The sequence below is a fragment of the Pteropus vampyrus genome, unplaced genomic scaffold (assembly GCF_000151845.1).
Source record: "Pteropus vampyrus isolate Shadow unplaced genomic scaffold, Pvam_2.0 Scaffold152, whole genome shotgun sequence".
In the NCBI taxonomy this organism is placed as follows: Eukaryota; Metazoa; Chordata; class Mammalia; order Chiroptera; family Pteropodidae; genus Pteropus; species Pteropus vampyrus.
Window position 1 is genome coordinate 1,999,382 of NW_011888933.1, and position 25,372 is coordinate 2,024,753.

Here is a 25,372-nt window from a genome sequence, read left to right on the forward strand (position 1 = left end):
TGTCCAGACAATACTGAAAAAAGAGTAATATTATTTTTAAATTTTACTAAAAATATTTTGTTTGCTCTTTTTTAAGTTGGTTTAATAAAAGTTTATGTGTACCATAAAAGATATTAGATTCCCTATAGAGTGGTCAAACAAATGTTCCCTATGAATTTATAATCTCAAAAGGAAGATGATACACATAAATATGTGGAAAGAGTAAAAGTGATATAGGTATGGGTTTAACATAGACCTCTCAAAGATCAAGAATCAATATTGCAGAAAAGCAAGAACAGATTCATTTGTGGCACAGAGAGAGCTGGGTAGAATTTTACATTTGAACAAACAGGGTGGAGGGAGGGAGCCTCTCTGAGTTATATTGCCTTTTGGCCTTCATCATATGGGATTTCCCTAGTTTCCCAGGTAATGACCAACACTGAAGTAAAGCAGAAGAGCATGCGGGGCCCAGCTTGATAGTAGCCAAAATGAAACAACCCTGTGTAAAACATGACTACATTCACTTAGAACAATTTTTGAGCATTGCAAAGCAGTAGGGAGAGATGAGAGCTGGAAGAGAGTTTTGAAGTATTCTGAGGTGGACGCTGAAGCATTTTTTCTGCATTTAGATTGCATAAAGGGAAAGTTGGTCTCCCTTACTCTTGAGAAGAACAGTAACCAGTATTAATAACTGACTCAGCTGACTCTTCTAAGCTTTCACATAAGCATCCTTTGGGTAAAGAAAATTCAGTGAAATTCAAATGAGCAACTGATCAGCAAAAAACTGCTGCTGACATTATAAGTCTTCCAAACTACCCAGATCTATCATACACATAAAAACTCATCATTGGGCACTTGTGGAATACGTATCCTTCACTTAAAGAATGGTCACTGTCAGCAAAGTTTGAAGTGCAGAGATTTTCTATCAAATCAATCTTATTCTCCCATTGATTTCCATTATAAAATCTGAGATGCATTCTGCTGTTAAATCCCATTAACTATGTACCATGTTTAAAAGAAAAATAATATTCTGATAAGACATTGACAGTGATACTTAATGCATTAATAGTAATGCTGTGCTGTATTCAACATGTCACAAGAAAAAGATGCTACAGATGAAACATCACACAATCCTACAAACTATGCCTCACACACTGCAAAGGGTGATAATCCCCCAAACATTAGCAACTTAATTTTTCACTAGCTTCACAACTATCTTGGCATTTCTATCATTTCATAGCCAAAGGAATTCTTTTTATTATTTAAGTCTTTTCTCATTTTCTACTAGCCTCTTTCCCAAAATCTTTGTCCAGAACTCCCTGAATAGCTAGCTTATGATGCTATTCTTAGATGGAGAAAATTAGCCAGCTAGGCTCAGTTGTAGCAGTTTATTGGGTCCTAGAGCAAATTAAGCCTGAAACATCACTGGAGGCAAAACTGACAAAACTGAAGCTGTCCTACTATGGGCACATCATGAGAAGGCAGAGTTCATTGGGAAAGACAATCAAGCTGAGAAAAACAGACAGCAGGAAAGGAGCACACAAATATGAGATGGATTGACTCCATGAAAGAAGCCATAAGCATGAGTTTATAGGAGCTAAGTAGGGCTGCTGTGGACAGGACATTGTGGATATCACTCATTCATAGGGTCACCAGGAGTCAGAGCCGACTCCATGGCACATAACACACACATACGTACTGCTGGGATTTGCCCATCATTTGAGAAACTAGGCATCTCCTTGAAGAAATGTTGCAGAAGGAAGCAGGGAATCTGTGAAGTTTGGACTAGATACGTCGAATGCCTTTCCTCACTTCAGAGGTATAGTACTACTGACACTGGTACTGTATGTTTATCATTCTATTTTCAACCTATGCACTTGCATAACATATGTTACATGACCAAATGCTTTGTGCAATACATGCTGAATGACTGAATATCTGGCACAATATATGTTAATGACTGGATTTAGATGATGATTTTGTTCTTCATTAGAGGGTACTGGCACTTTCTAAGTGCTGGTAGCTCAAGTTGGAAAAGTGACTACAGATACTAATCTCCATAGGCATTATGGAATTATGCGCTACGGGTCACAATGACATTGAATGTCCAACATTCCAAGATCTGGGCAGGACATTCCTGATAGTGAACTTTTGCTGAATTCTTTACCTTTATCCTTATAGGAAGTCAAATCTTGTTAAGCAATAGACTACTTGAGTCAGAGCAACATGCCCATGACCAGCAATGCACCCCAGGCCCCCACTTTAACTCCTTTTGTATGACTCACTACGATGCAAAATTCAACATTTAGGGTTGGCTTTAACATTTTATTTAAAAATAAATGTTTTTATTAAACTATAACATTCCCATAGAATTCTGAAAAGTCAATGGCAAGATTGAGATGTTTTCTGGAGATCAGCAGGCTATCTGCCAAGAGCTTTTGGTGCAAACACCAAGACCAAGAGGTCTTTTTTTCCTTCATCGTATGTCTAGAAACCTCAATATGTCAGAGTCTCAAAACTGAACACACCCAGGGAGCGAGACCTACGCTAACTAAATGTACAAGGAACACAATTATAACTAAAATTTCTTTGTGTTGACAATAATGACCAGAACTGTCACGAAGACCACCAGGCTCCTGTGGTTGTAACTAGCACATTCTTTCCTTGTAGGCAGAACAAGTGGGAAGCCAAAATATGAACTGAGTACAGAATGAGAACAAAAGAAGATGTGTATTCTCGAGGAATATTTTATCCAGGACACGAGAGCCCTGATGAAGCGGCCATCTTTTTCTTCAATTATTAAACACTCTCTAGTTGTATGTATGTACGTATGTCATTGTATACATCGCCACATATATTTTCTTCCAGATTCATGTCTCTCACAGTCTTGTTTACCAACCTCCCCTTCTCTGACATTGTTTTCTGATAGAACCAAAGCATGCTCCCAAAGTTCACACTTTCGTCCACTATAGTAAGACTGTGAAAGGAAGTAAAGGTCATTAGTACGTGAAAGTACTTATTAATGATATGACCACTTATAAATTAGTCCCCCATTCATACATCTCTTTTAAACTCCAGGCTCCCTTCCCCGACTCCCTATGGTGGTAAATATTTAAATATAATGCAAATATATTTTATTCCTTGCAAAGTAAAATTGCAAATGTGGGAAAAGGTATAGGATTTCATGATGTCGATGAGAGTGAAGTTGGTAAAGCAACTGGCAAATGAGAATCTATAGACTTAAACAAACAAATGAAGGTAAAGTCAACAGCGATGACGACTATATTGATACTTTAGAGGAGAAGGAGAGACTACTTTGAATATTAAAGAATTAATTGAGACCCTTGGGTAAACTGATGAAACCCTCAAACATTTTACAAAAATGACCCTCTTTTTCATTATAGTGTCAAAGTCAAATATGAAATAAAGCATGTTGTAAGGTGCTTCGCTTTTTGTAGAAAAAATTAAGCCAACAATAACTTTCTTATTCATTCTATAATTAGAACATAGTTGTACTTACAACAAAAGTTTTGTTCAATATTAGGATAGAATATATTTTAATAATATTGAGTTTTATTTTCAAAAAAAGTCCCCAGCAAACCTTTTTCCACTAATTGCTCTGAAATTTGGTCCGTTTTAAGCAGATTTCCTTTAAGGTGGCTTTACTAATGCTAATCACACAGGCTAATAAGGACTTCCTGTACTGATGGAGAACTTCTCTAATAGTAACAGTCCAATGTCTCAATTGTGTCTATTTACATATTACAATTTTACTATTTTGTTCATAAAATATCCTCATTTCTTAATTCTTGTGTGGGGGAGGTAACATATACTCACAGATGTTTTCTATAGGATCGCTTCCAAAGGGTAATATTATTAAAAGTAATATTAGTGTCTTTTAAAGTAACATGTGTAGAGGACACAGACTTTGGAGTCAACTTGGAGTCAGACCTATATTTGAATCTGCTTCTGCCGCGTAACCAATATATGGTAATGGGCAAATTATGTGCCCTCTGTGAACTTTGGTATCTTCATCTGTGAAAGTGAAGCAATAATAGCTCCCTCACATGATTGTGGTGAAGAGCAGACGTGAACATGTGTAAAATGCTGGGTACTGAGAAGGCATGCAGTATGCAGCAATTACAGCAGTGCGGTTTATTTTTGGTGTGTTTAATTGCTAAAGTTCCATTGTGACCTTTATTTGTTGATTATTTTGTACATTGATTCTTTGCATGTGTTTTGCAATGTGAACCTAGAATCTCTAGGCTATAAAAAGTAGGTAAATATGATGAATATTGAAAATGCACCTTTAAGAGCATCTTGTTACACGAATCTCTGAGAATGAATTCTAAAATATTCTATAAAGTTTTGAAACAAGTCATAGTGAGGTTTTCAGGATTTACATTATAAAATTTTGTTGAATTTCTCCATTGAATGGCTGATATTTACACCAGGAAAACCTCAATGGAAGACCCCCTTCCTTCTCCGCACCCGAGCCATTTTTGTAAACAAATCTTGACTTAAAACCAAGAAACTCTGTCTTTTACCACACAGAGTGCCCCATATGCAACGCAGTCTTGAAAGTCAGATGCGCCCAGACTTGAGCCCCACACAATTGCTTCTTAGTTGTGTGACTTTGACCAACTTAATACTTCCAAGACTGGGTATCTTCATCTGTAAAGTTGAAGATAATTAAAATACCTACCTCAGGGTTGTCATGAGGATGAAATAAGACATTGCATAAAAAACATTTATGTGCCCATACAGCCCAGTATATTCAAAGTGCTTAATATTTACTATTATTTATAAAATTTTCAAATTTACGAGTTAACAGGTATGTCATATTTTGTTCAAAGTTGGTAACAGTGTAATACAAAAACAAAAATTAAGCTCACTTGAGTCTCAAACATCACATTATATGCTTTGGTCTTGCCTTTTGCCTCTCCAGTTTCCTGTATCTGAGTTCCTCTCCTTCCCTTTACTTCCCCATGAACTCGTCTTCTGCTCCAGTGCTTCTCAATAGCCACCTCTCCATCTCCACACACAATGGGGACCGCATGGGGGAAACATTATTACAAATTGGCAAGGGGCTTCTACCTCCCCTTCTTCTCTAAGACTGTGGTATGTCCCCCCATGGGTCTGATTAGTTCAGATACTATTTTGTTTACTTAGCTAAAGCCAGGAGGTAATGATGGCCAGCATCTGAGTTACAAACTTTATTTTGACTCTTCATAACAATCAGGCAAGACAGATACCACTATTTCTATTTGAGATGGGTAGGCAGAGGATCTGAAGTAGTAAGTTGCTCAAAGTCACACAGCTAGTAAGTGGCAGCACCAAGGACCATAATGATCAAGTTAATGCATTAATTGGGATGTGATGGCTTTAAGTGGTTTTCTACTTCTGGGAAAGATACATTCCACTTTTCAAAGAGAGACAGAGTGGCCTTCTCATACTGGCATTAACACGCATATGTGCTATCACAATATCACTTTATTTATGTATGACTTAACCTTTTTATACCATTTATCACCTAGCACCACTAATATGTATAAATACTAAATGCACCAAGGTCCTTGCAACATTCCATGCATATACACCACAGTAAATGCATCAATTACACAATGTAGCTGTAGATCTGGCCAACAGAATTTCATATACCAAAAAGTAAATAGACTTCTCAATCCCCAGTAATTCCTGTTTAATATCCCTTAGCAAAAACTCAGTTTCTCATATCTGAGTAAGTGCTGAATTCGACAATCATTCCAAAAGTGGAAGTTCGACTCAGTGCATTTTGAGGAAGCTTGAACCATACTAACCATTTAAGGTCAAGCAAACAATTGGTCCACCCTAACAACGTGCATTGAGCAGGGTTATCACCACAGTACTCTGTCTACAGATCCCTATATGCCAGCTCCAGAATACAACACGATTCCTCCTCTGGTCAGATACTTCTCCTGAAGCCACGTGGGGAGCCTCACGTTTAAGCCTCTTAGCAAGCTGCCGGCCCCCGCCTGCGCCCCACGTCCACCGGGCTCCCTCCATTCTCTTTCACACGTACTCAAGCGAAACGTCCCCTTTCAGTCAACTCTAACCGGGAGCCGGACTCCCGGCCCCATAGCCAGCTCCGGGTCCGAAGGAAAGGGCGGCGGCGGCGCGCACGGGCGCGCGAGCAGCGGGGCGGGGACGCGCTCAGTGCGCGGGAGGCGGGCGCAAGCGGCTGTCTCCGCGCTGCTCCCCTTTGTTCTGTGCCATTGTATGGCACTTCCTCCTCTGGCGCTTCTGCTCTGCGCCCTGGCAGCCTGTGGGGAATTTGTGAAGGGACTTTTGGTGCATTTTTCTTTTTCGGTTTATTTTTTAGTAAGCGAGGACCATCCTTGCACGGCCTCACCCGCGCGGCTCCCCGCCCCCGTGCCTAGGATGGAGGCGGAGTGAGACGTGTCATTCCGCCCCGGGCCGGGGGATTCTCCGCGGGTCTCCAGCCCCGCTCCTCCTCCAGGAGGCATCCTAACCCCGCATTCTGGACTTTCACCTCGACTGGCCGCGACCACGCCAGAACGGCGACACGCGACCCCCTTCCCTCCGAGGGGCGCAGGCTCCGGAAGCCCGGAGCTCCGCCAGCCACCAAGGCGAGGGTCGGAAGCCGGCCCGAGCCCGGCAGCCTCGGCGTCCCGGGAGCCAGCGCGAGTGTCACCGCAGCCCTCCCCATCCCTCGCGTTCGCGCTCCCGAGCAGCCGCGCGGCCGCCTCAGCCCCCTTATATAGCTCTCTAAAAATAGCTCGTCTCGCACCGCCTTGTAAGGCAGCAGGGAGATCCACAGTGCGCCAATCCACGCTCGCCGCCAGGCCCAAGCCCCGCCCTGGGCCCTGCTCTGCGCTCTCCATTGGTCCTCAGTGACTTCATGAGCCCCCTGTTTACCTTACATGGTCACACGCGGCTTAATGGACGCCCTCCTCCGAGATCCCACGGCTGCGCGGAGAGTCGGGCGGAGGGAGGGAGTTTAGGGAGGGGGAAGAGCAGGAGGAGGAGAAAAGGAGGAGGGGGGAAGAGACTACAAACTACCAAGGATGGGTGGGGGTGGGGAGGGAGAGGAAGGTGGGGGGGAGAGAAGCGATCGCGAGAGAAAAAAAAAATGCAACCTCCCAAAATAAAGAGCAAAGATTGCATTAGGAGCGAACAGCGCTGCAGAAATAGATGGCAGCTTCGTGTCAGTGAGTTTGCATCCCCCTTCCTGATCCACGAGCTGGAGTGATTAGAGCCCTGGAAGGGAATTGTTACTCCCGTGGAGAAGTCCCCTTTTCCTGGCAGCCGTCTGCACTGTACACGCTGGATGCCTCTCTCCATCCACCCCACTCACTCTCTTCTCTCTCACCTCCTCTCTCCCTCTCTCCTGCATTGATTTTTTTTTTCCTTTTTAGTTGACTGAAACAAAACAAAACAAAAGGGCCACTGGATGTCTGCCTTCTTGGGGGGTGAGCCAGACAGACTGACAAACAAACAGACCCAACTGTGTTCGGGGGAGGGTTTCTCCTCCCGTTTTGCCCGGCAGCAGCAGCATGGACGTGTTGGCTAGTTATAGTATATTCCAGGAGCTACAACTTGTCCACGACACCGGCTACTTCTCAGCTTTGCCATCCCTGGAGGAGACCTGGCAGCAGGTGAATGATTTAAATTACTTGTGTAAATCGTGTGGTGGCGGCGGAGACGCAGGGGCTGCGTTGGTGTGGGCTTCGGGTTTGAAAATTCTGTTTGTTTTATTTTTCCCCCCCTTTTTGACTGTTTGTTGTTTAAAATGTTTTCGGAAACAGTCATCTGCGTTTACCTCTCCACCCACCCCCTAACCCCTTAGTGTGCCGAGCTGAGCAGCTGGTCGAGCTGCCTGCGTTTCAGTCACCAGCACACATCCTTGCGCACACGTTGTCGGGCTCACAGTCCCCCAGCAAAGACCTGCCTAACTTCTGGGGTTCGGAAGAGCAGAGTGGGAAGGTGGTTTGGGGCTTTACGAGCCATCGCTGACAGAATACCGCGTCCCTACATGCACGACCTCTACCTACTTGGTACCTTAAATCAGGTTCATCTCTTTCAACTGGTGCTGACGACCGTCAGATGCGGGGTGGGCGGTGGGGGGGGGGGGCGCAGGAGCAAAGCAGAGTGTTTTCCCAGTAATTAGCGAATGTCAATAAAGAATAGGAACTTGATTTTGAGATTTGAAGGTGCAGCGAGAGGAGCCCAGTGACAAAAGATACTCAAGGATATCTAGGAGGAGGACGGGAAGATGTATCTACCTAATGCTGACCGTGCATTGTAGGTTTTCCCGATGCACTGCTTCCAGAAAGAAAACACCCTCCATGTGTGTCCTTGTTTCTCTCTCTCTCTCTTTTTTGGGTCCCTCTCCAGTTAGATAACACAATCTCTGACAAAGGGTGATGTGTGCTTCCATGCCTCTGACTTTGTCTTAGAGGACTAGTTAAGAAACTCCTAGGATGCTGAAGGGCACCAATGCCAAGTTGGCTAGCGGTCCCAGTGGGGGCAAAGTGGGGCTGGTGACAAGTTCACTGGGCTTTGTCAAGGGGAATAAAGAAAGTGCTGGTCAGTGGAAAGTGCTAGATCTGCTGTGGAAATAATGGTTTTGTCAGCAAGGATTAGGAGCTGCTGAGGGGACATTCTGCAGGAAATATGGTGGGTGGGAGGTGGAGGGACATGAGTATTCTTTAAAAATTCTACAATGTGCACCAAGGAAAGTCCAAGAAAACAGTCCATATTTGCACATCAAAAGTGTGAACTTGCACAGTCCATCTTGGAGATACCCGCTTGCCCTTGTAGAGGGCTGTGAGAGGCTTGGTGTGTGGCTGCTCATGTAACTTCTCTGCTCGGTGACAGCAGCTTGTTAAGGCTAATGAACGGCTAAATTTCCTCTGCCGGGATCCAAAGCGAGATTTGCCAGCTTGAGGCTTGGATGTAACAGTTGCTGCTTTCCCGAGTAAGGTTTGGCTTTTGGTATAACCATCCGAGTGGCAAAGCTAATCCTCTGACTATACCATTGTTACTAGTTGCTGCTCTACCCTGATTAGAGGCTGCGAGTTTTCCTCCAGGTGTCTGTGTGTCCACATATGCATTCCTGTCCAAAGATGCTGGCAGATTCCTTTGATTTTGGCTCTCTCTAAATGCATACACTGTTCACACGTTTTTAGGATAAGGCATTTCTTCAGTGCTTCCTTCTCCCGCCCCCCCAACCCCATCTTTAGCAAAACTGTCCTATGAAGGGTTTCACTAGATCTTTTTCCTCTTTTTATTTCACATGCTAATTAAACTGAAATGTTGCCAGAATTTCATTTTCTGAAATAGCCTTCATTTCACACTGTCAGCCCACTGGTGTCGAATGGTTGGGTATTAACAACTGTCTAGACAGGTTAGGGAAGGGAATCTGTTGATTTTACTCAGCCTGCCTAAGGCAGCTCTTGTTTGTGACTAACTATTAAGGGGGGTTGGAGAGAAGAAAGTTGGCTTTATTTGTTACAACGTTCCCTCCTGATGAATCACACAACTTTGTTTTGGTTCAAGTTTTCACAGTAGTAAAGCCTGCTTTTGGGGAAGGCCCCTCCAGAGGAAACCTGCTTTTCTAGATCTGGTTAGACCATCCAGGAGAAAGTCTAGATCTGCAAAGAAACATCACTGGTTTGGTGATTTAGGGGTGTATTAGATCTATTGTTTCCTCAGAAGCTTTCTCAGCTTTTCCTGCCCTCCTCCGCCCCCCCCCCACCTCCATCTCTCCCTTTTCAAGGAACCTCTAGCTTAGTTTCTATCTGCAGGCAAAGGAATTTTCACCCCCCTGTACCTCTCTCCTTATTTCTTGCCTGAGCTCTCTCCAACTGCCAACTACCTTCACCTTAAAATGCTTTGCCAAGCTATTTCAGGGGCTTGCACATAGTCCCTACTGAAACATAACTTGTGGGGAAGCACTCCAAAATAAAAATAAGAGATCACTCCAAGGAGCTTTCTGCTCTGGAATCTGTAGTCACGACTGCTCTATATAAAGGTGACTCTGACTCTGAGTTCATACTGATGGCAAAACCTCCAACCTCTATCTTTTCCTTCCTCCCTCTCCCTGCCCCCCCTCCCCCCCGCCTTCTGAGTGTAAGGAGGGGGATGGTTATATGCAACTGTTGGTTCCACGCTGACCATCAGATGGTGAAATTTTGAGCCCTTTGCTCAAAAAGGCTCAAGAAGGTTGCTACAAAGAACCCCAGGCAGGAGGAAGTTTCCTCATGCTCTGGAGTAATCAGATTTTAGAGGTCAAATAAGGAGCAATTATTAGATGTTCTTCTGAGAGTGAACAGTGTACCTGTCCTTGAGGAGATGAGCAAAATACAGAGATTCCAATAATCTGATTTCATTTGTAGAGGAAGAGTGGCTTGGATGATAAATCCCAAAACATCTGTGCATTTGAAAATCGAGGATGGACTATTTGGGGATTTTATTTTAAACGTATGGTCTGGGATAATTGTCCTGCTTAATAGTCACTGATGCTGTGATGGCCCTTCTGTCGTGGGGGTCATCATTTTGACATTGAGTTTTCAAGCAGTGATGTCTTATCCACATACAGCTCCAACTCATCCACATACAGCTCCACATCATCACTGGTGTAATGTTAAAATGGTGTAATGTTAAAATCTAGACAGATATCCTATATTAACTGCCCTCCATTCCTGGGCTCTGACTGCATACTCAAGCACTTGGCCCCAGTAACATCATCTCTGCCTGTCACATAACTGTAAATTACACAGTGCTTATGTGGTCTATTATTTTATGGAATTCAGCTGACGCACAAGTCTTAAAGCTACCAGCCTTAAGCTCTTTGGAAACTTGCAGGAAATTTTCCAAGAGCTGTCTGAGTAAAAGTAGGAAAAAGTCAAAGGTAGGACAGAAGCTGGAGTAGCTTATAGAGTACCACTTGAGGATGGATAAAGGAAGAGCCATTCATGAGTTTTGTTACAAATAGAAATCATGATTTTTCTGGATCAACTACTGATTTGGAAAATAAAAAGGATTTGATATACTATTCCTGGTTGTTTTTCTTCAGGAAGCTACAAAGACTTTTAGAATTTGGATATATTCTTTATACTCGGCCTGCTATTCCGTAAGTGCAGGTTAAGTAACGATGTTCTGTCTTATTTGCACTTAGCTGTGTTTCATGCCGTTGAGAAGCATGGTATGTTTACTTGAAAACTCTTATGGAATTATGCTTGTTGTTAATGCTGATTCATAATTGGCAGATGGGGTCAGTTTCAGGCCTTCCTTTTGCTCAGAGAAAATTTTCCACTGCTACTGGAAACAAATAAATAAATCATAGAACATTCCTCCCTCCTCCTCCATTTCCCCATTGTTTTAAACTAATGGCATACTTGGCTACTGTAAGAACTAAAGCATCCCCATAACACTGCAATTTCATCTTGGTTTCAGACACCCTGAAACACTTTTACAAGGGCCTTTGGTATGAGGCATCTCTAGGGGCCAACCTACAAAAATGGTTGCCTTCCAAGAACAGCCTCATGGTGCAAGGGATGGGGTTTGATCTGTGAGCTGCATTGCTTCTCCCTCTGTATGGCGATCTTGCCTTTGCACTGCCTTCTATAGGCTGGACCAGCCAGGTGCTGTCTCAGCCAGAAAGACAAAGCAAAGTGTAGGGTCCCCGCATCCGCAGGTTTGCCTCTGTCCCCAGTTTGCAGAAAACCTTGTCATGAATTAGAATTTCTTGGCAACAGCACCACCCAGGGAAATTTGTAGACACAAAGGAGCCTTGCTAACCACACTGAAAGGATAAAATAGCTGGCATTTTTTTTTTTTAAATGTGAATTGTGTGCTCTTCAGTTACCATAAGTCTTATTTTTTTTTTTATTTGAAACAGTGACTTGGTAGATGAAAAAAATTAGAACTGCCCCTGTTATCCAGATTTTCTTTATAAATGCAATCACTGAATAAATGGAGCTTTATAAATGAAAGCACATGTGAAGGCAATCAATCACACATTTAGCCTTTCTTTAATAGATTCATTTCCATGTTTCATTTTTTGTTTTTTTCAATAGATACATCTTTGTGTAGATTAAGGGATTTTCAGACCTGATCATTCAGTCTACCTGTTTGCAGTTCGGAATTTTAAAGTAGGTGAATGTTACAATGCAGATATTTTTACTACATCTGTCTTTAGTGGGATAAAGGAAGTGGTGACTTCTTTGTTCTCCATGAAACTCCCACCCCCACTCCCTACTCTGAGGAGAATGCGATGTTGGGGTCCAATCCATTTAAAGGGCAGAGCAGAAGATGCACTGTGACAGCTTCACTCTGAAATGATTTATGTATGGTTATGTCAGAGACCTTCAGCCTTCAAATGTGGGCTCTTCCTCTCTCCCAGCCCATTCTAAATATAAATGTCAGTGGGGGCTATTTGCCTCTCCATTTAAATGGGAAATGTTTAGAGAGGGTCTTAATGGGGCTTTTAGTAGCCATTCTCTTACAAATATTCAGATTCTTCTCCCTTTAGAGAATTCCTGTATTTTAAATTTTGAGCACAAGAAGGCATTACAGTCTTCTTTAATCACTCTGTGCCTATTGGGGAAAGAAGAATACAGTTTGGCCAGTTCCAACTAGCTCATGTTGGTAGGAGAGCTGACCAGACTGGTTAGTAGATGCCCCTTATGTCTGCGGTTTGTAGTAGTGTGTAAGGGGTTTTTATCACCTTTGCTGGAACCCAAGGCTGGCGAATGCAGAGACCGCCTCTACGATTCTGGTTCACTCAGTTCTATCAGTTAGTGTTGGAATTGGGATTTGCTGAAAGTTTAGGACAGCTCCCCAACTTAACCTGAGTGGTGCCAGAAGGGTGAAGAGTAGAGATTTAACCTCTACAAATAAATCCCTTTGTGTTCCCAAATCAATTGAGTGCTTGCTTAGTTAGCATAAACAGATGGAAACATTTTAACCCCAACTGCCTGATTTTACCAAGTACAGTGATTAGAAAACTCTTCAACTACTAATGGTATTGAAGTCAGTTGAACAAGTTACAGTATGTAATCATTAATGTTACATGTAATATTGACAAATTAAGAAACACTCCTCTGCTCAGTTACGTTGTGTGTCATCTTAAAACATCCACACGATAAAGCATCCTTATTCAATTTAGTCTGAGTCCCCGAAATAAACCAAATATGGCCGTTAATAGGACATGCTTTTACCTAAGATTGGTCGTGATCTTGCTCTTTCTCCTACTTTGCCTTTATTTTCTGCTGCTGATTTGGAGAATTATTTCTACTGCCTTGAGTCCTTTTTGTTTTCCTCACTTGGTGTTTTGGTGTGACCCTGAGAATGTGGCCCTACTAGGTGTATTACGGCCATTGTCTCTCAAACAGAGCTGCTTCAGCTCCCCTATCCACCAGTTGTGTGCTGGGTACATGTTATAGCTGAGCAGCGGCAGCCTTGAGATACGGTGTCAGCCTGCTTGAGGTGTGTGACTTTTGATTTCATAATGAAACCATTCCTGATTTAGCTGGTAGATGTGTACTCAGTCACACCTTGTATTTTCTTTGCTTATATTAAAATATAGGAAATATTTCATATTTGGATTGTATTCTAGTTATGTGCAAAATACCGTTTGGGTGATGCAAAGTTGAATTGGATTTAGATTCTGCCCTCTATGAACTATACTCCAGTGGGGGAGAGTAAGCATGTTCAAAATTAAGCAATACAACATTAGAACACAATTGCTTCCCAAAAATGAGATTTTAAGTCCTCTGAGTTTTTGAACACTGACTGACCTGTGCCTGTGACCTGTATTAATGCACTTTATTATAACTTTGTTTATAAAACACGCTTGAGATTTGCCAAGTTCTGTTGTGCTTTTAGCTAATGGCATTTCGGGGGCTGATGGCCCTTTTAAGACAAATGAGTATACAATGTGAATACACATGTCCGTAATGGCCAGGAAACAGCATCCATGTCTGTGTCACTCGGAAATGATTAGAGGTAATTAAAATAATTAATGTAGAGCCATATGCAATGTCTATTTCTGAATATGGGTTTATTGACATTTCCTTAGAGTCACACTGAAATTCAGGCCCCAGGCCTTATACTGAAGCTAGGAGCATAGGATCTTAGAATTTCACATCCTAAAAGGGCCTTGGTTTCCTCAAATCCAAAACACTAGGGTTGTACCATGTGATTGTTAAAGCCAAATGAGGCATTGAACTCTCCAAGGTCACACAGTTGTTGTTATCACCAGTTGTGGTTCCAGGGCTCAGGACAGTTTTGGATGCCCAAATCAGTTTGCATGTTTTTCATCATGCTGTTCTGAATATACTTTGAGCTACATCTCATTCTTTCCTCCTCCGCCCCCCATTCTCCCCTTAAAGGGAGGCAAGAAAATCCCCCTTTTTACTAGTACCTGGAATTTTGGAATTCTCTGGACCCTAAGTGAATATCTTAGAGAAGGCATATGTATGTATGTAACAATCACTTTTCCACTTTTAATAATGTGTGGTAACTTGGAAAAGGTACTCTCTGAAAAAAAAAGCCCCCCAATTACAATTCTAGTCTTATATATAAAAAAAAGTACTGTCACTTAAATAATAACAGATGGAGCGGGAGTAAGGAGGGGGCATTGCAGTAGATGCAGTGGGGATTCGGATAGATGATAGAACTGGAGTTTTATGTAGAAAGCGTGAAATGCGAAATGACTTTGTCTCTGACACCTTGCCAGCAAAGGGACTGCATGAAGCTGTAACAGCATCATGTGTCAGTTCAGGAGAGTCTTTTTGGAAGTGTTTTTAAATTTCTTGATAGGGTTGGATGGGCAGTGAGGTTGTAACGTTTTACAAATTTAAACAGAAAATACTGAATATTGTGATAAGCGGTTGGGAAGAAAGGCAGCTTCTGTGAGGTTTTTACAAAGTCCTTTTGAGTCTGGAGGATGAGGCAGGCCTAATTTTCACCATATCCCTAGTGAGGGTTTACCATATCCCTAGTGAGGGAAAGAAACATGGGATTGCTCGTCACTCCTTTGCCCAGTAAATTTTTGCCCTCCTCTACCCCATCTCCGGTAGTTATGATGGTGAAAACTCTTTGTTGGAAATCGTCTCACAGATCTGTTTCACCTCTAAGATCTTAGAAACTGAAATTTCCTTCCCAAGTGGAGGCTACTTTGTTTCCACAAAGCTGATCTACATCTCCAACTCCAGTTATTTTCCTGCGTTTCAGGTCCACATTTTTGAGCTGGAAACATGGGACTGAAAATACTACAGACTTTTGGGGTTGTCCCACGATCACCTCAGCTGAATATGCCCAAAGCTTAAACGTGTCAACTTCTTTCCTTCTCTTCCTGGCTTTCCTATTTCTTTTATTGATATGACCTTTCTTTCTGTGACCTAGGTTTGAAACTCCAGTCATCTTTGGCTCCTCTCTTTCTCTTGAATCTAATCATTTGAAAAATCCCATTGATTTGGCTCCTGCGTACTTCATCGTGGTCTTCAACCTGTTGCTCCCTCCACCATTGTCCTAAGGCAGCCCCTGTCACTTGCCTTGGATTGACTTTCTGCTTCCATCACCATGTTTTCAAACTGTCAGTGGCTCACTACTGCACATAAGATGAGGTCAAACTTCTTATGTCAAGATGTTCCAAGACTAGGTTTAGGTAATAGTTACAGGTTTCTCCCTTTCATGTGTAATTGCCATCCAAATTGATGACTGTGCTTTTCCTGCTTCTGTATTTATTTATGTCATTTCTGTCAGCCTTTTCCTTCTTCCTCCCTCTCCTCCTCTGATTCTCTTTGTCCCTATTCTACCCACCCTTTAACTTTCACATGGTTGCCACATCTTCCAAGAAACTCCCTTCCTTGCCCTCACCCAACAGTAATTGCTATTACTTCATTCTTGTGTAGAACTTTTTACTTCCTCATGATGATCTTCAGTTTTGTCTTACAGTATAGCTTTCTTTTTTCTTTCTTTTTTCTTTTTTCCTGTTGCCTTATTCTTCCAGTTAGGTCATATGATTTAGAGTAGAGTTGATGCCTTGGTTATAACTTCGAAAATAAACTTTGAATCTAACTTGTCAGGTTCTTAGAGAGCCTTGTACACGGTAGACATTCAGTGGATATTTAGGGATTATCATATGACTTGACTTAAAATTGGCCTATGTCTGTAGCAGTGGTTTTCAGCTGTGGGTGCACCAATTAAATCAGTCTCCCTTTGGGTGGAACCCAGGCATCAGTGATTTTTAAAGCTTCTAGGTGATTCCAATATGCGGCCAAGGCTTTGAATCATTAATCTATAGAAGGTTAATATCAGATCTTTCAGAGTTACAGGCACCTACTCCTTATGTGGAAGTAGTTCATTTCTTGTATAGCTTGAATCTAAGCGTAGCAGAGGTTTAAGTAAATCCAGACAGTGCTGGTAGATGCACTTCATCTAGCTCATTGGTTAATAGCGACTGCCCAAGTGTTGTTTCATCCTTCTCCCTTTGTTTTCCCTCACTGTGAAGTGTCTAATGCAGTCCCATTTGGCTCACATTTCCTATGACCCACTTCAGGTTTGCTTAACCTGGTCAAATTCCGTTTCTGGCACCTTTGTGGTATTGGGCATTAAACTGCAGCCATGCCGTGCTTCAAATAATTTATTCTCGGAAGGCCCTTGACCATGTTTTTCCACTTACCTAAGCCTGTTCCGTGGTTTTAAAAGGATGGATGCATGCATGAACGTTTGTTGGATGATGCCAGATAGGTGGTGGCTCTTCATATTTATAACTGACCTCACTGTTTGGAAGTAGATTCTGTTTATAAGGAATTTCAAAGGACCCATGTTTCTAGTAAGAGAAGCAAAAATAAACTGTGGAAGAATTGCCACTGAGGACATTCAGGCAAGGAGGCTACCTCCCTGCCTGTGGAAGGCTTAGCTCTTGTGGTAATGACTGTGGGCATGTGGTGATCTTCACAAAGAAGCCTTAGAAATGCCTCTATTTCAAACTGCGATGTTTGCAAAAATGTATGTACTATAGCTACATCCTTTCATCTGTAAACTGTCTTTGATGGGGGTATGGTTGGCAAGAAAGAACATCATGAGAGGAGCTTAGAGCTTAGGGTTGAAGGATGCCTTTTGGAAAGCTCAACCCAGCTGTGAAAATGGCAATTAGCCGTGCAGCAGTTGCTCTGGAAGGGAGTGCTTGCCTGCTCCTGCTCCTGACCCCGCGCTCATACTCACCTTCCAGAGCAGACTTAGCAGGAATTCAATGGAGTGGTCATAGTGATGGCTCTTATTTTTGGAAAGGCAATTTTGCTCAGCATACAAAGGAGTGGAAATAGATTCCCCCTATCCTTACCTTTTGAGCTTTTGTTGTTGGTTCGTTTGGTCACCATAGACCCTGTTAACAGAGCGCAGTTCCTGCATATGACAGTGAAAGAGACCCCTATGCAGAACTGATTATCCTGTGAGCTACTTGAGAGGCTGCTCAATGTCAAATTGTGTCACTGGCTTCTCTACTGTGTTCTGGGCTTGTTCAGCCCTCACCTGTGCATTTGCCTCTCTATATCAAGGCTCTTGGTTTCTTTAATATGGACCAAGAGATGATTTCCTCTGTGATGGGGATTTGCTTGTTTGCTTGTGAAAGTCTAACAGACAACTGTATTGAGCTTTTGTGTTCAAGGGCTTGGGATGTTTTACTCACAATCTCTTTCATTGGCACATTCTTTCTGTAACTAAAGAGCAGGCAGATATTACAGAATTTCCCTTTCAGAGATGGGAAAATTAAGCAAGTTGTCTTAATGTGGCTACAAAGCAAATGAGTTGCAAAACCAGTGGTAGAGCACACTTTCCTCCCCTCTCTTCCTACTTGGCTATTTTTCCTGTCATCATAATAAGCATCGTGATAATATCTAATATATGTCAAATACTTCCTAGAGATGATATCATTGAGTACTTTATATGCAGTTTTTCATTTAGTCCTCACAACTACCCTGTGTTACATATTCTGCTTATCCCCATTTTACAGATGGAGATTTGAGGTCAGAGGTTTTAAATGGCTTGCTTAAAGTCACCCAACTTGAAAGTGGTTGAGCCAGGACCCAAACCCAGGCAGTTGGCTCAGCACTCTGAATTTTTACATTTATACTGACTCCCAGTTAGGTAGGAGACACCAAGGCAGAAGTCCAAGTTCATGGCTTGGCAGCCAGTGGGTCTCTACGGGTTTGAACAGCTCTCTGGTCTATCTTTTTTTCTGGTCCTCAGTTCTCATTGGTAAAAAGACTGGACTGTGCTAGCTCTCCTTAAGGTCACCATGTTTTGTAGTCATCAAATTACTTGGAGGCTTGGAAACGACCTTGAGAAAGCCACGTAATATCTCTCGAGTCTCATTCTGTCATCTGTGGAATGGAGTTAAAAATGCTACATGAGGGCAGTCATGTTGGCTCTCTGGTCCAGTGTCTGCCATGTAATATCGACTCAACAAATGCTCTTTCCTCCTCCACTTTCAGCTCTTCTTCCCTTCAATGCTCCTTTTCTAAATAGTTTCATGTGTCTCTCTAAGATCTCAGTGATCCTGAAGTATCTAAGAGCAGGTGAAAACTGGAAGGCAGGGCAAGGGAGTGTGAGCACTGGACATGGTATTCCTTTATCCATCCACAGGAGACACTCTGATGAAGTCACTTGGACTCAGAACTGGGGAAAGACTAGCAATACCCATTGCCCCCAGAAACTGGTCCTAGTTTGACATCCTTGGAATTCGCATGGCCTGCTTATCCAAATATCCAATCTGTTCCCCTTTCTTCCTCTCCAGTCTTACTTATAACTCACTTCTCTTAAGTTTTTCCAGTATATGGTAATTTTTTTTTAAAGCCAGAATTAGATATATAGCATAATACAGGGCTGGTTACTACACCTGTCATTTCTTCCTTACCTGATGACTGAGCTTACAGCAGCTTCTGAGAGTGAATCAGATTTTATGAGATCTATAAATATCTCAGATAGGATTTTTATTTCATTTCCTCCTTCAAATAAGACATAATGGAAGCACTCACATACACAAGGAATATTCTTTCTGTGATAAAGTAGGGTGCTTTTGAATTGGCCTCTGAAAAGCAATAATTTAATGTGGTTGTTCATGTTGGGAATTTTATGGGGGAGGGGGAAGATTCATGCATAGGCTGCTCTAAAGCTCAGAGATTATTTCCTCATAGTGAAGATTTAGCCCAGCACCTATGGAGACATTTATTTCAGAGTTGCCAGCCCTGTTTGCAGTCAACATTCCCTCCTTTTGAGTATGTGTTTGTGTTTTCTTAGATACATAGAAACCACGGGAGGAAAGTCCCATTGGCCCCATGGGAAGAGGCTCTCTGAAAGATTGTGTCCAATTCTTGATCTAGTCTGGTTCCAGCTGTCCCAGGAAAGATGTTCTCATCCTTCTCCCCACTTCATGGATTTCCTGGGAAGATTTCACACCACTTAATATTTCACAACGAGATTCCCCCTCCCCTGGAATTTCACTAAAAAAAAAAGAAAAAGAAAATAAAGAAAGGCATCCAATTTTTAAAAATACACTTTAACCAATACCAAGAATAGAAAGGACTTTTCTTACTTTGCTCATTGAGGAGTACCTAGAAGGAACCTTGAACATGTAACTTTTTAAAAAAATGCATTTTTAAAAGTAAGCCGTGGGGACTCTAAGTGCCTCCCTTTTCCTGTTTGTAAAGTGGAAGTCAGGAGCTCCATTTGCCATAGCTTACTCAGGGCCATTATGATAGTTTAACTGCAGATTTAACTACTGTTATTGAAAAATTGAATATCTGACTCTCTGACTAGTTAGGTTTTCTGTTTGTTTGTTTTAGCGTAGCCTCTCCCTACATCTATCTTCTCTCAGTTCTTAGTAGCTTTGTGTTTAACTAGATAATTCTATTTGTTCTCTGAAAGAATGAACCATGTGAGTTTAGTACACCTGAACCAAGGGCAGGCACAGGATTTTTGCCTAATGTCATTTCATTTTGTCTATTTAACGTCATCTCAATGTGAAACACAATCCTTTGGCTCTGCTACATGTATCCACCTTTCCGTGCTTATCATCAAATGATATGACTTCTCTGGTCCTCAGCCCTCACGTGTATGTATACTGTGGGGTAGAGTTAGGAACAGTTAGATTATCCGAGATAGGAACAGGAAGCTCCTAGGCTGAACTGGCTTAAAGAGATCTTTTTTGGCCAACATATGTACTTCAATTTTCTTTTTAACTTGAATGCTTTTTTAGACAGATCATGCACTCTTCAATTAACCTTGTTCCCACTATTTCCACCTTGCTTTGTTTCTGATCTCTGGCCTGATAAGCATGCATTTGGGTGTGTGTCCCCCAGACTGGCAGTTCCCTAAGACCCCTTCTTTTCCAAAATGCAATGATTTGGGGACAGGCCATATTTCCTCATCAGAGCCTCAAGCTGCTGGCTTTCTACTCTAACCCAGAATTCGTTTTCAGTTCTTTTTCTCTCTCGTGGAATGTCTTTGTTTGGGAGTCTGTTTCATAAAGCAGCTTTTAAATTGCATCTCAATTTCTCATAGTCACCCAGGTTCTGTTGTGGATCATCAAAATCTGGGGTGGTGACGACCATCTGGATCACCCCTCTCCCCGCCTGGGTGGAGCAGTTGCTCCAAAGCATGTTCATTCCTTATTGGTTGGTATTTGCAACATCTTCCAATTTGGAAATTAACTCTTAAGTTTCCTGAGCATGCAGCCTTTTCTTGGTACAAGTGACTTACTTCATGGGAGCGTCTCCTGTGGATGAAATGGGACAATACCAGACAGAAAGTTTTTTTGGTCAGATAGCCCTTGTTGATAAATGACTGCTATTGTCATGGTTTCTTTTGTCACCCTCAGAGATCCAACTGGTCTTTGGTGAGAAAAACTCCTTTTTGTGGAAGAAAAACATATAACCAGTTCTGAGGTTTCTTAGTCTGACATGGAAGCATGTTGTAGAGGATCCCATTAACTGCTTTTACTACTTATTTTTTGTGGAAGTGGATTTTATGTGACTTGTTTCACTGAGGAAGTGATGCTTTTTGTGTGTGTGAAGAACTCCGAGGCATTATAATAAAGTACTTTCCTGACACAAGTAATTTGCTTTCTTCCTACCTTTGGCCTTCAAATACTGCCAGCAAGGCACTTGGCCTTCATTTTCTAATGCTTTCAGGATGCTATTCTACATTAGGGGTTTTAAAAAAAATTTATTGTTTTTTATTGGCTACCTTATATTACTAAGGATATCATTTAGGTTGACCAGATGGTGATTTTCAAGAATTTTTGTTGCTGAGTATCTTTCCTTCTTTTCTTCAGTCTGCAATTACTTTTTTCTTTTTTTCTTTTTAAAAACTTCTGAATACCGAGTAAAGGTCCAGGGTCATTATTTTGTTCATCCATGTATTAATTATTTTTAAACTAATAATTGTGTATCTTACTATATAAATTAGGTAGTATTAAAATATTTCTCAAAAAACATTTTTAGAAAGGAGGAAGGGAGGAACTGAGGGAGGGAGGGAAAGGAAAGGAAAAGAAAGGAAGGCAGACATTACGTGGACTTAAAATGTCCTTGCACAGTTTTCCTGTGAAAGAGAAGCAGAATGCAAAGCATTTGTCTTCCTACCCAAGATGTGCCTGCCTACTTTTTCCTCCTACTTTTCCAACCATGATGTCTTTTTTATGCTCCATATTGAGAGAGACTATGATTTTACAAATATTAGAATTTGAAGACCACTAGACATCTCACTGCAATCCCTCCTCAATTTGCGGATAACCTGCCTGAGCTTTAAAGATTATTATTTGAGTCCAAATCAATACTGGACCTTCAAGAACTGTGAGCCCCTTTTCAATATTTTAAATGCATTTGCATGTCAACACTGCCCCGTGCAGCGTGGCTCAAGGCAGTGCTGCTCGAAGGGTGCCCCAACTTCATGAGCACAGCATTAAATAATATCAGAATCACCTTGGGAAGTAATATTATTCTCTTTTCAGTTTTTTCCCCCAGTCCTGACTAATTGAAGGAGAAAGACTCACCTAAGGCTCAATAATCTTTCCTTCTCTTTTGCTTCTTCCTCCTCCATCTTTTCTCTCTCCTTCTCTCCTTCGCTCTCTCTCTCTCTCTCTCTCTATTTCTTTCTTTCCAATAAATAGAGAACAGATATATCTCAGACCCAGAGCTTTTGACAGGCAAACATCCAGCTGAAAGTTAATAATATCATTTTGGTTTTGTCCTTTTTAATTTTATGATAATTTTTATTGATGGACATTTGCGGGAAAAGTATTTTAAAATACACACAGCCTTAATACACAATGCCTTAGTGGGGCAATTAAAAAATGAAAATAATAAGAAATGATTGTGCAGATGGAATGCTGATCTGATAAAAATACATGAAGGTGGGGTGAAAATGAAGTTTGAGAAATACTGGTGTGATAGAGATCAAGGGAGTTGGAGTCAGAAAACCTGGATTTTCATCCTGACTTTGTAAGTATAACCAGGGCAAATTGCTAATCTGCAGTGTGGGATTTTAATAATAGGATTGTTATAATCAAATGACATATGGATGTGAAAGTGCTTTGTGAAGTGTCACATTGTTATTTTCTATTCTGTGGTAGGGGAAGCTTTTGTTTCAAGCCTTAAACTGGTACTTCTTGTTGGCTTTCTTCCTCCTTATGATTTCTATTCAGTTTTCTGAGCAGAAATGTAGTAGCTTCTTATCGTTCAAATGGGGCTGTTACTTGTGCCTTACTCATGGACACTGAAAAATTTTCCTACTGGTTGTTTAAAAGTGGGGACATAAAACTTTCTAATTTCTTTGTGTGTGTGTGTACATGTGTTAGCTTTTTAATAAATTTTGATAAACTAAACTTTGTGTCAGAACTTCTGGATAAAGACAATATATTTATTTGGTTTAATTGTTTTTTTTAGGTACATTTTAAAAAGTGAAAATATTTTGTCATACTCATAAAGCAATTGTGTGCATTTGTGTGTATATGTGTGTGAGTCGGTTGGTACCCAGGGATGAAGGAAGTTTGGGTTTTGTGTAGAAGGGAAAACCCTGGGGACAGTTTGCTTCTGAAAGTGGAAGTCTTTGTGACTAAAATGACTCATTATCAATGGACTGTCACATGCTGTTGGATGGTAGGAATATGGGGACTCACTGGATAGGAAGTCCTAGACTTACCATGATCTCTTGGCCCGGCTTCCAGAGACCCCTGCTTATGCCACTCAGGGATTGGAGTGACAGAGCAGCTATGTGTGCTTTCTGGGACCAGGACTCTTACCCTAGCCTGAGACAACCCTGTTAGAAGATAACTAATAAAGGGAGGTCGAGCTCTCTGACACGAGGACCATACTGACTGTGCTGGTCGAGCCCCATGAACGCTTCGACTAAGATACTCAGATCTCCATGCTACTTAAGACAAGTGCCATATTGACAAGGATTTTGGATCCCAGAGTGTCAGGTACAAAGGTCCACTCTCAGACTGCCTTACCTGGAACATTGGTAGAAATGGGGGCACATCTGGCTCTCTGTCTGTGAGAGGGCCACCAGGGTTTTAGCCTGCCTCTATTCGTGTGGGTTGAGTAGCTGTCTTTATATATCCATTTGAAGCAAAAGTTTGCATCCAGGATGGCCCTGGGGACCAGTCTATGTGGTGACGTGGCACGGTCTCTCGCTCTGTCTGCCTGGATCAGATCGCAGACATGGGTTTTCCTTCATTCTAGGTAGAGTTGGATGGGGTCCCCGAAGCTCACAGGTTCCAGTTTGCCCTGGCTCCAGACTTTCAAGGGGAGGCAGAGATGAAGGGGGACAGGAATGTCAGCCTTTCGACCCACTTCTGTAGGGATTTGTTGGAACATACCTTTGGCTCAACCTCCCACATGAGAAATTTGATTCTGGGGTCAGGAATGTGACAAAACACTTGAGTACACAGCTGGGTTTGTGCCATCAATGTGATTTGCAGGAAAGCGTGGCCGTAAAATGCTTGAGATCATGAATTGGATAGATTCCCCATCTGGAGAGCCATACCTTTCTGTGCAAAATTAAATATTTATGTACTTTTAAGGTTGAGTTTTGATTTTTTAAAAGAGGATAGAAACTCACTCAACTATTTAAAAAAAAAACCCAACAACTGTAAAACATTTTGGATCAAGTGGTAACATTTCCAAGTTCATACCAAACAGCTTTATTGGAAAACATCGTTTTGTTCTTTTAAAAGTATCAAACCCATCCTAAAACATTTCAAGAACTGGCTGGTGCTCCAGGCCTGGCCAGTGGACACCATGGCAGCGGCAGAGGCCGGGGCCTGGTGTTGTCCTTCAGCACCTTACGTTGTCACAGAGCTTCATCATCATCAATTACCCCACCTCCCCTCACTTTGGGGTTCTACCACTGTGGCTTTCCCCAGCAAGCGCTGACTTATTTCATTTTAAAAACACTTTTTGTTTTGAAATAATTGTGGACTCGCAGTAATTTGCAACAGTAATACACAGAGCCCCTTGCACCCCACATCCGGCTTCCCCCAATGGCAAAACCTTATTATACAGCTATCAGATAACTTTGTTCATTTTGAGGCACTTGCTCTGATGGAGTGGGGCGGGTGTGGTAGGAGAGAACACCTAGAAAGGAGGGGTGAAGCCCTTACAGGGCAAAGGGAGCCGTGGACAGGGGCCACAGGGGCAGCTAGAAGGAATCTAGGCCTCTCTCACAGCAGCCTCTTTGCATCTGAGCCCTCCAAGCTGTTGAAATGAAAACCTAATTATCTTTTGTATAAATTAGAAAAACTAAGGAATAAAAATGTCTATCATATATGCTGATACACATCACATTTCAAATAAAGGAATATTAAGCACTTGTTGACAGTTCGGGGGAGAAGGAGGAGAGGGTGCTGGGGACGAGGGAGGATCAGTAATTTGGACTAACAGTTGTCTATAATCATAGTACAATTGCTGTTCTTTCAGTGGGGCCAATAAATTAACCCCACTTTTCCTTTCCCTAACCTTTAAGAGAATATACACAGGAGCCAGAGAGACAGAGGTTAAGAATCAGATTTATCACTGGTAAAGTTGGATTTAGACCTAGTTGGGAAGTGTCATTTCTTTCCAATCTCCCAGTATTTACATCATTCCACCCCCTGCTGGCTTATGGGCTGACCCATCCGTGGGAAAGTGACCTTCCCAAGAACAGCAGGTCCCCAGGATTCTCCACCTGGACAAGTGCTTTCCCTGGCAGGGGGCAGAGGAAAGCCCTTGAGGGCCAGGGTGACAGGAGATGAGTGAGCACTGCACTGTTGTTTCTTTTTTTTTCTTTCCGTTTTTTTTTTTTTTTCTTTCAATATCACCAGATACTTTCTCTCTTGGGCAGG

General features: G+C 42.0%; 1 protein-coding gene and 1 long non-coding RNA gene across 5 annotated transcripts in view; one reads left to right on the top strand and one right to left on the bottom strand.

Moving 5' to 3' along the window:
• LOC111745329 overlaps window positions 1–7,001 on the bottom strand; it is a 51,694-nt gene extending 44,693 nt beyond the window's left edge. For both annotated transcript variants that reach the window (XR_002782597.1, XR_002782596.1), the window contains exon 1: window positions 6,898–7,001. This is a non-coding gene — a long non-coding RNA (uncharacterized LOC111745329). The remainder of the gene's footprint in view (window positions 1–6,897) is intronic.
• A 68-nt stretch (window positions 7,002–7,069) lies between these two features.
• KLF7 (Kruppel like factor 7) overlaps window positions 7,070–25,372 on the top strand; it is an 80,229-nt gene continuing 61,926 nt past the window's right edge. Inside the window, exons 1-2 of one of the 3 annotated variants that reach the window (XM_011369663.2) lie at window positions 7,070–7,190; window positions 7,398–7,637. In XM_011369663.2, coding sequence (XP_011367965.1) covers window positions 7,536–7,637 — 102 coding nt within the window. In that variant the 5' untranslated portion in view covers window positions 7,070–7,190; window positions 7,398–7,535. Of the gene's footprint in view, window positions 7,638–25,372 lie in introns of all 3 variants that reach the window. The other 2 variants (XM_011369664.2, XM_011369666.2) reach the window with 2 other exon arrangements.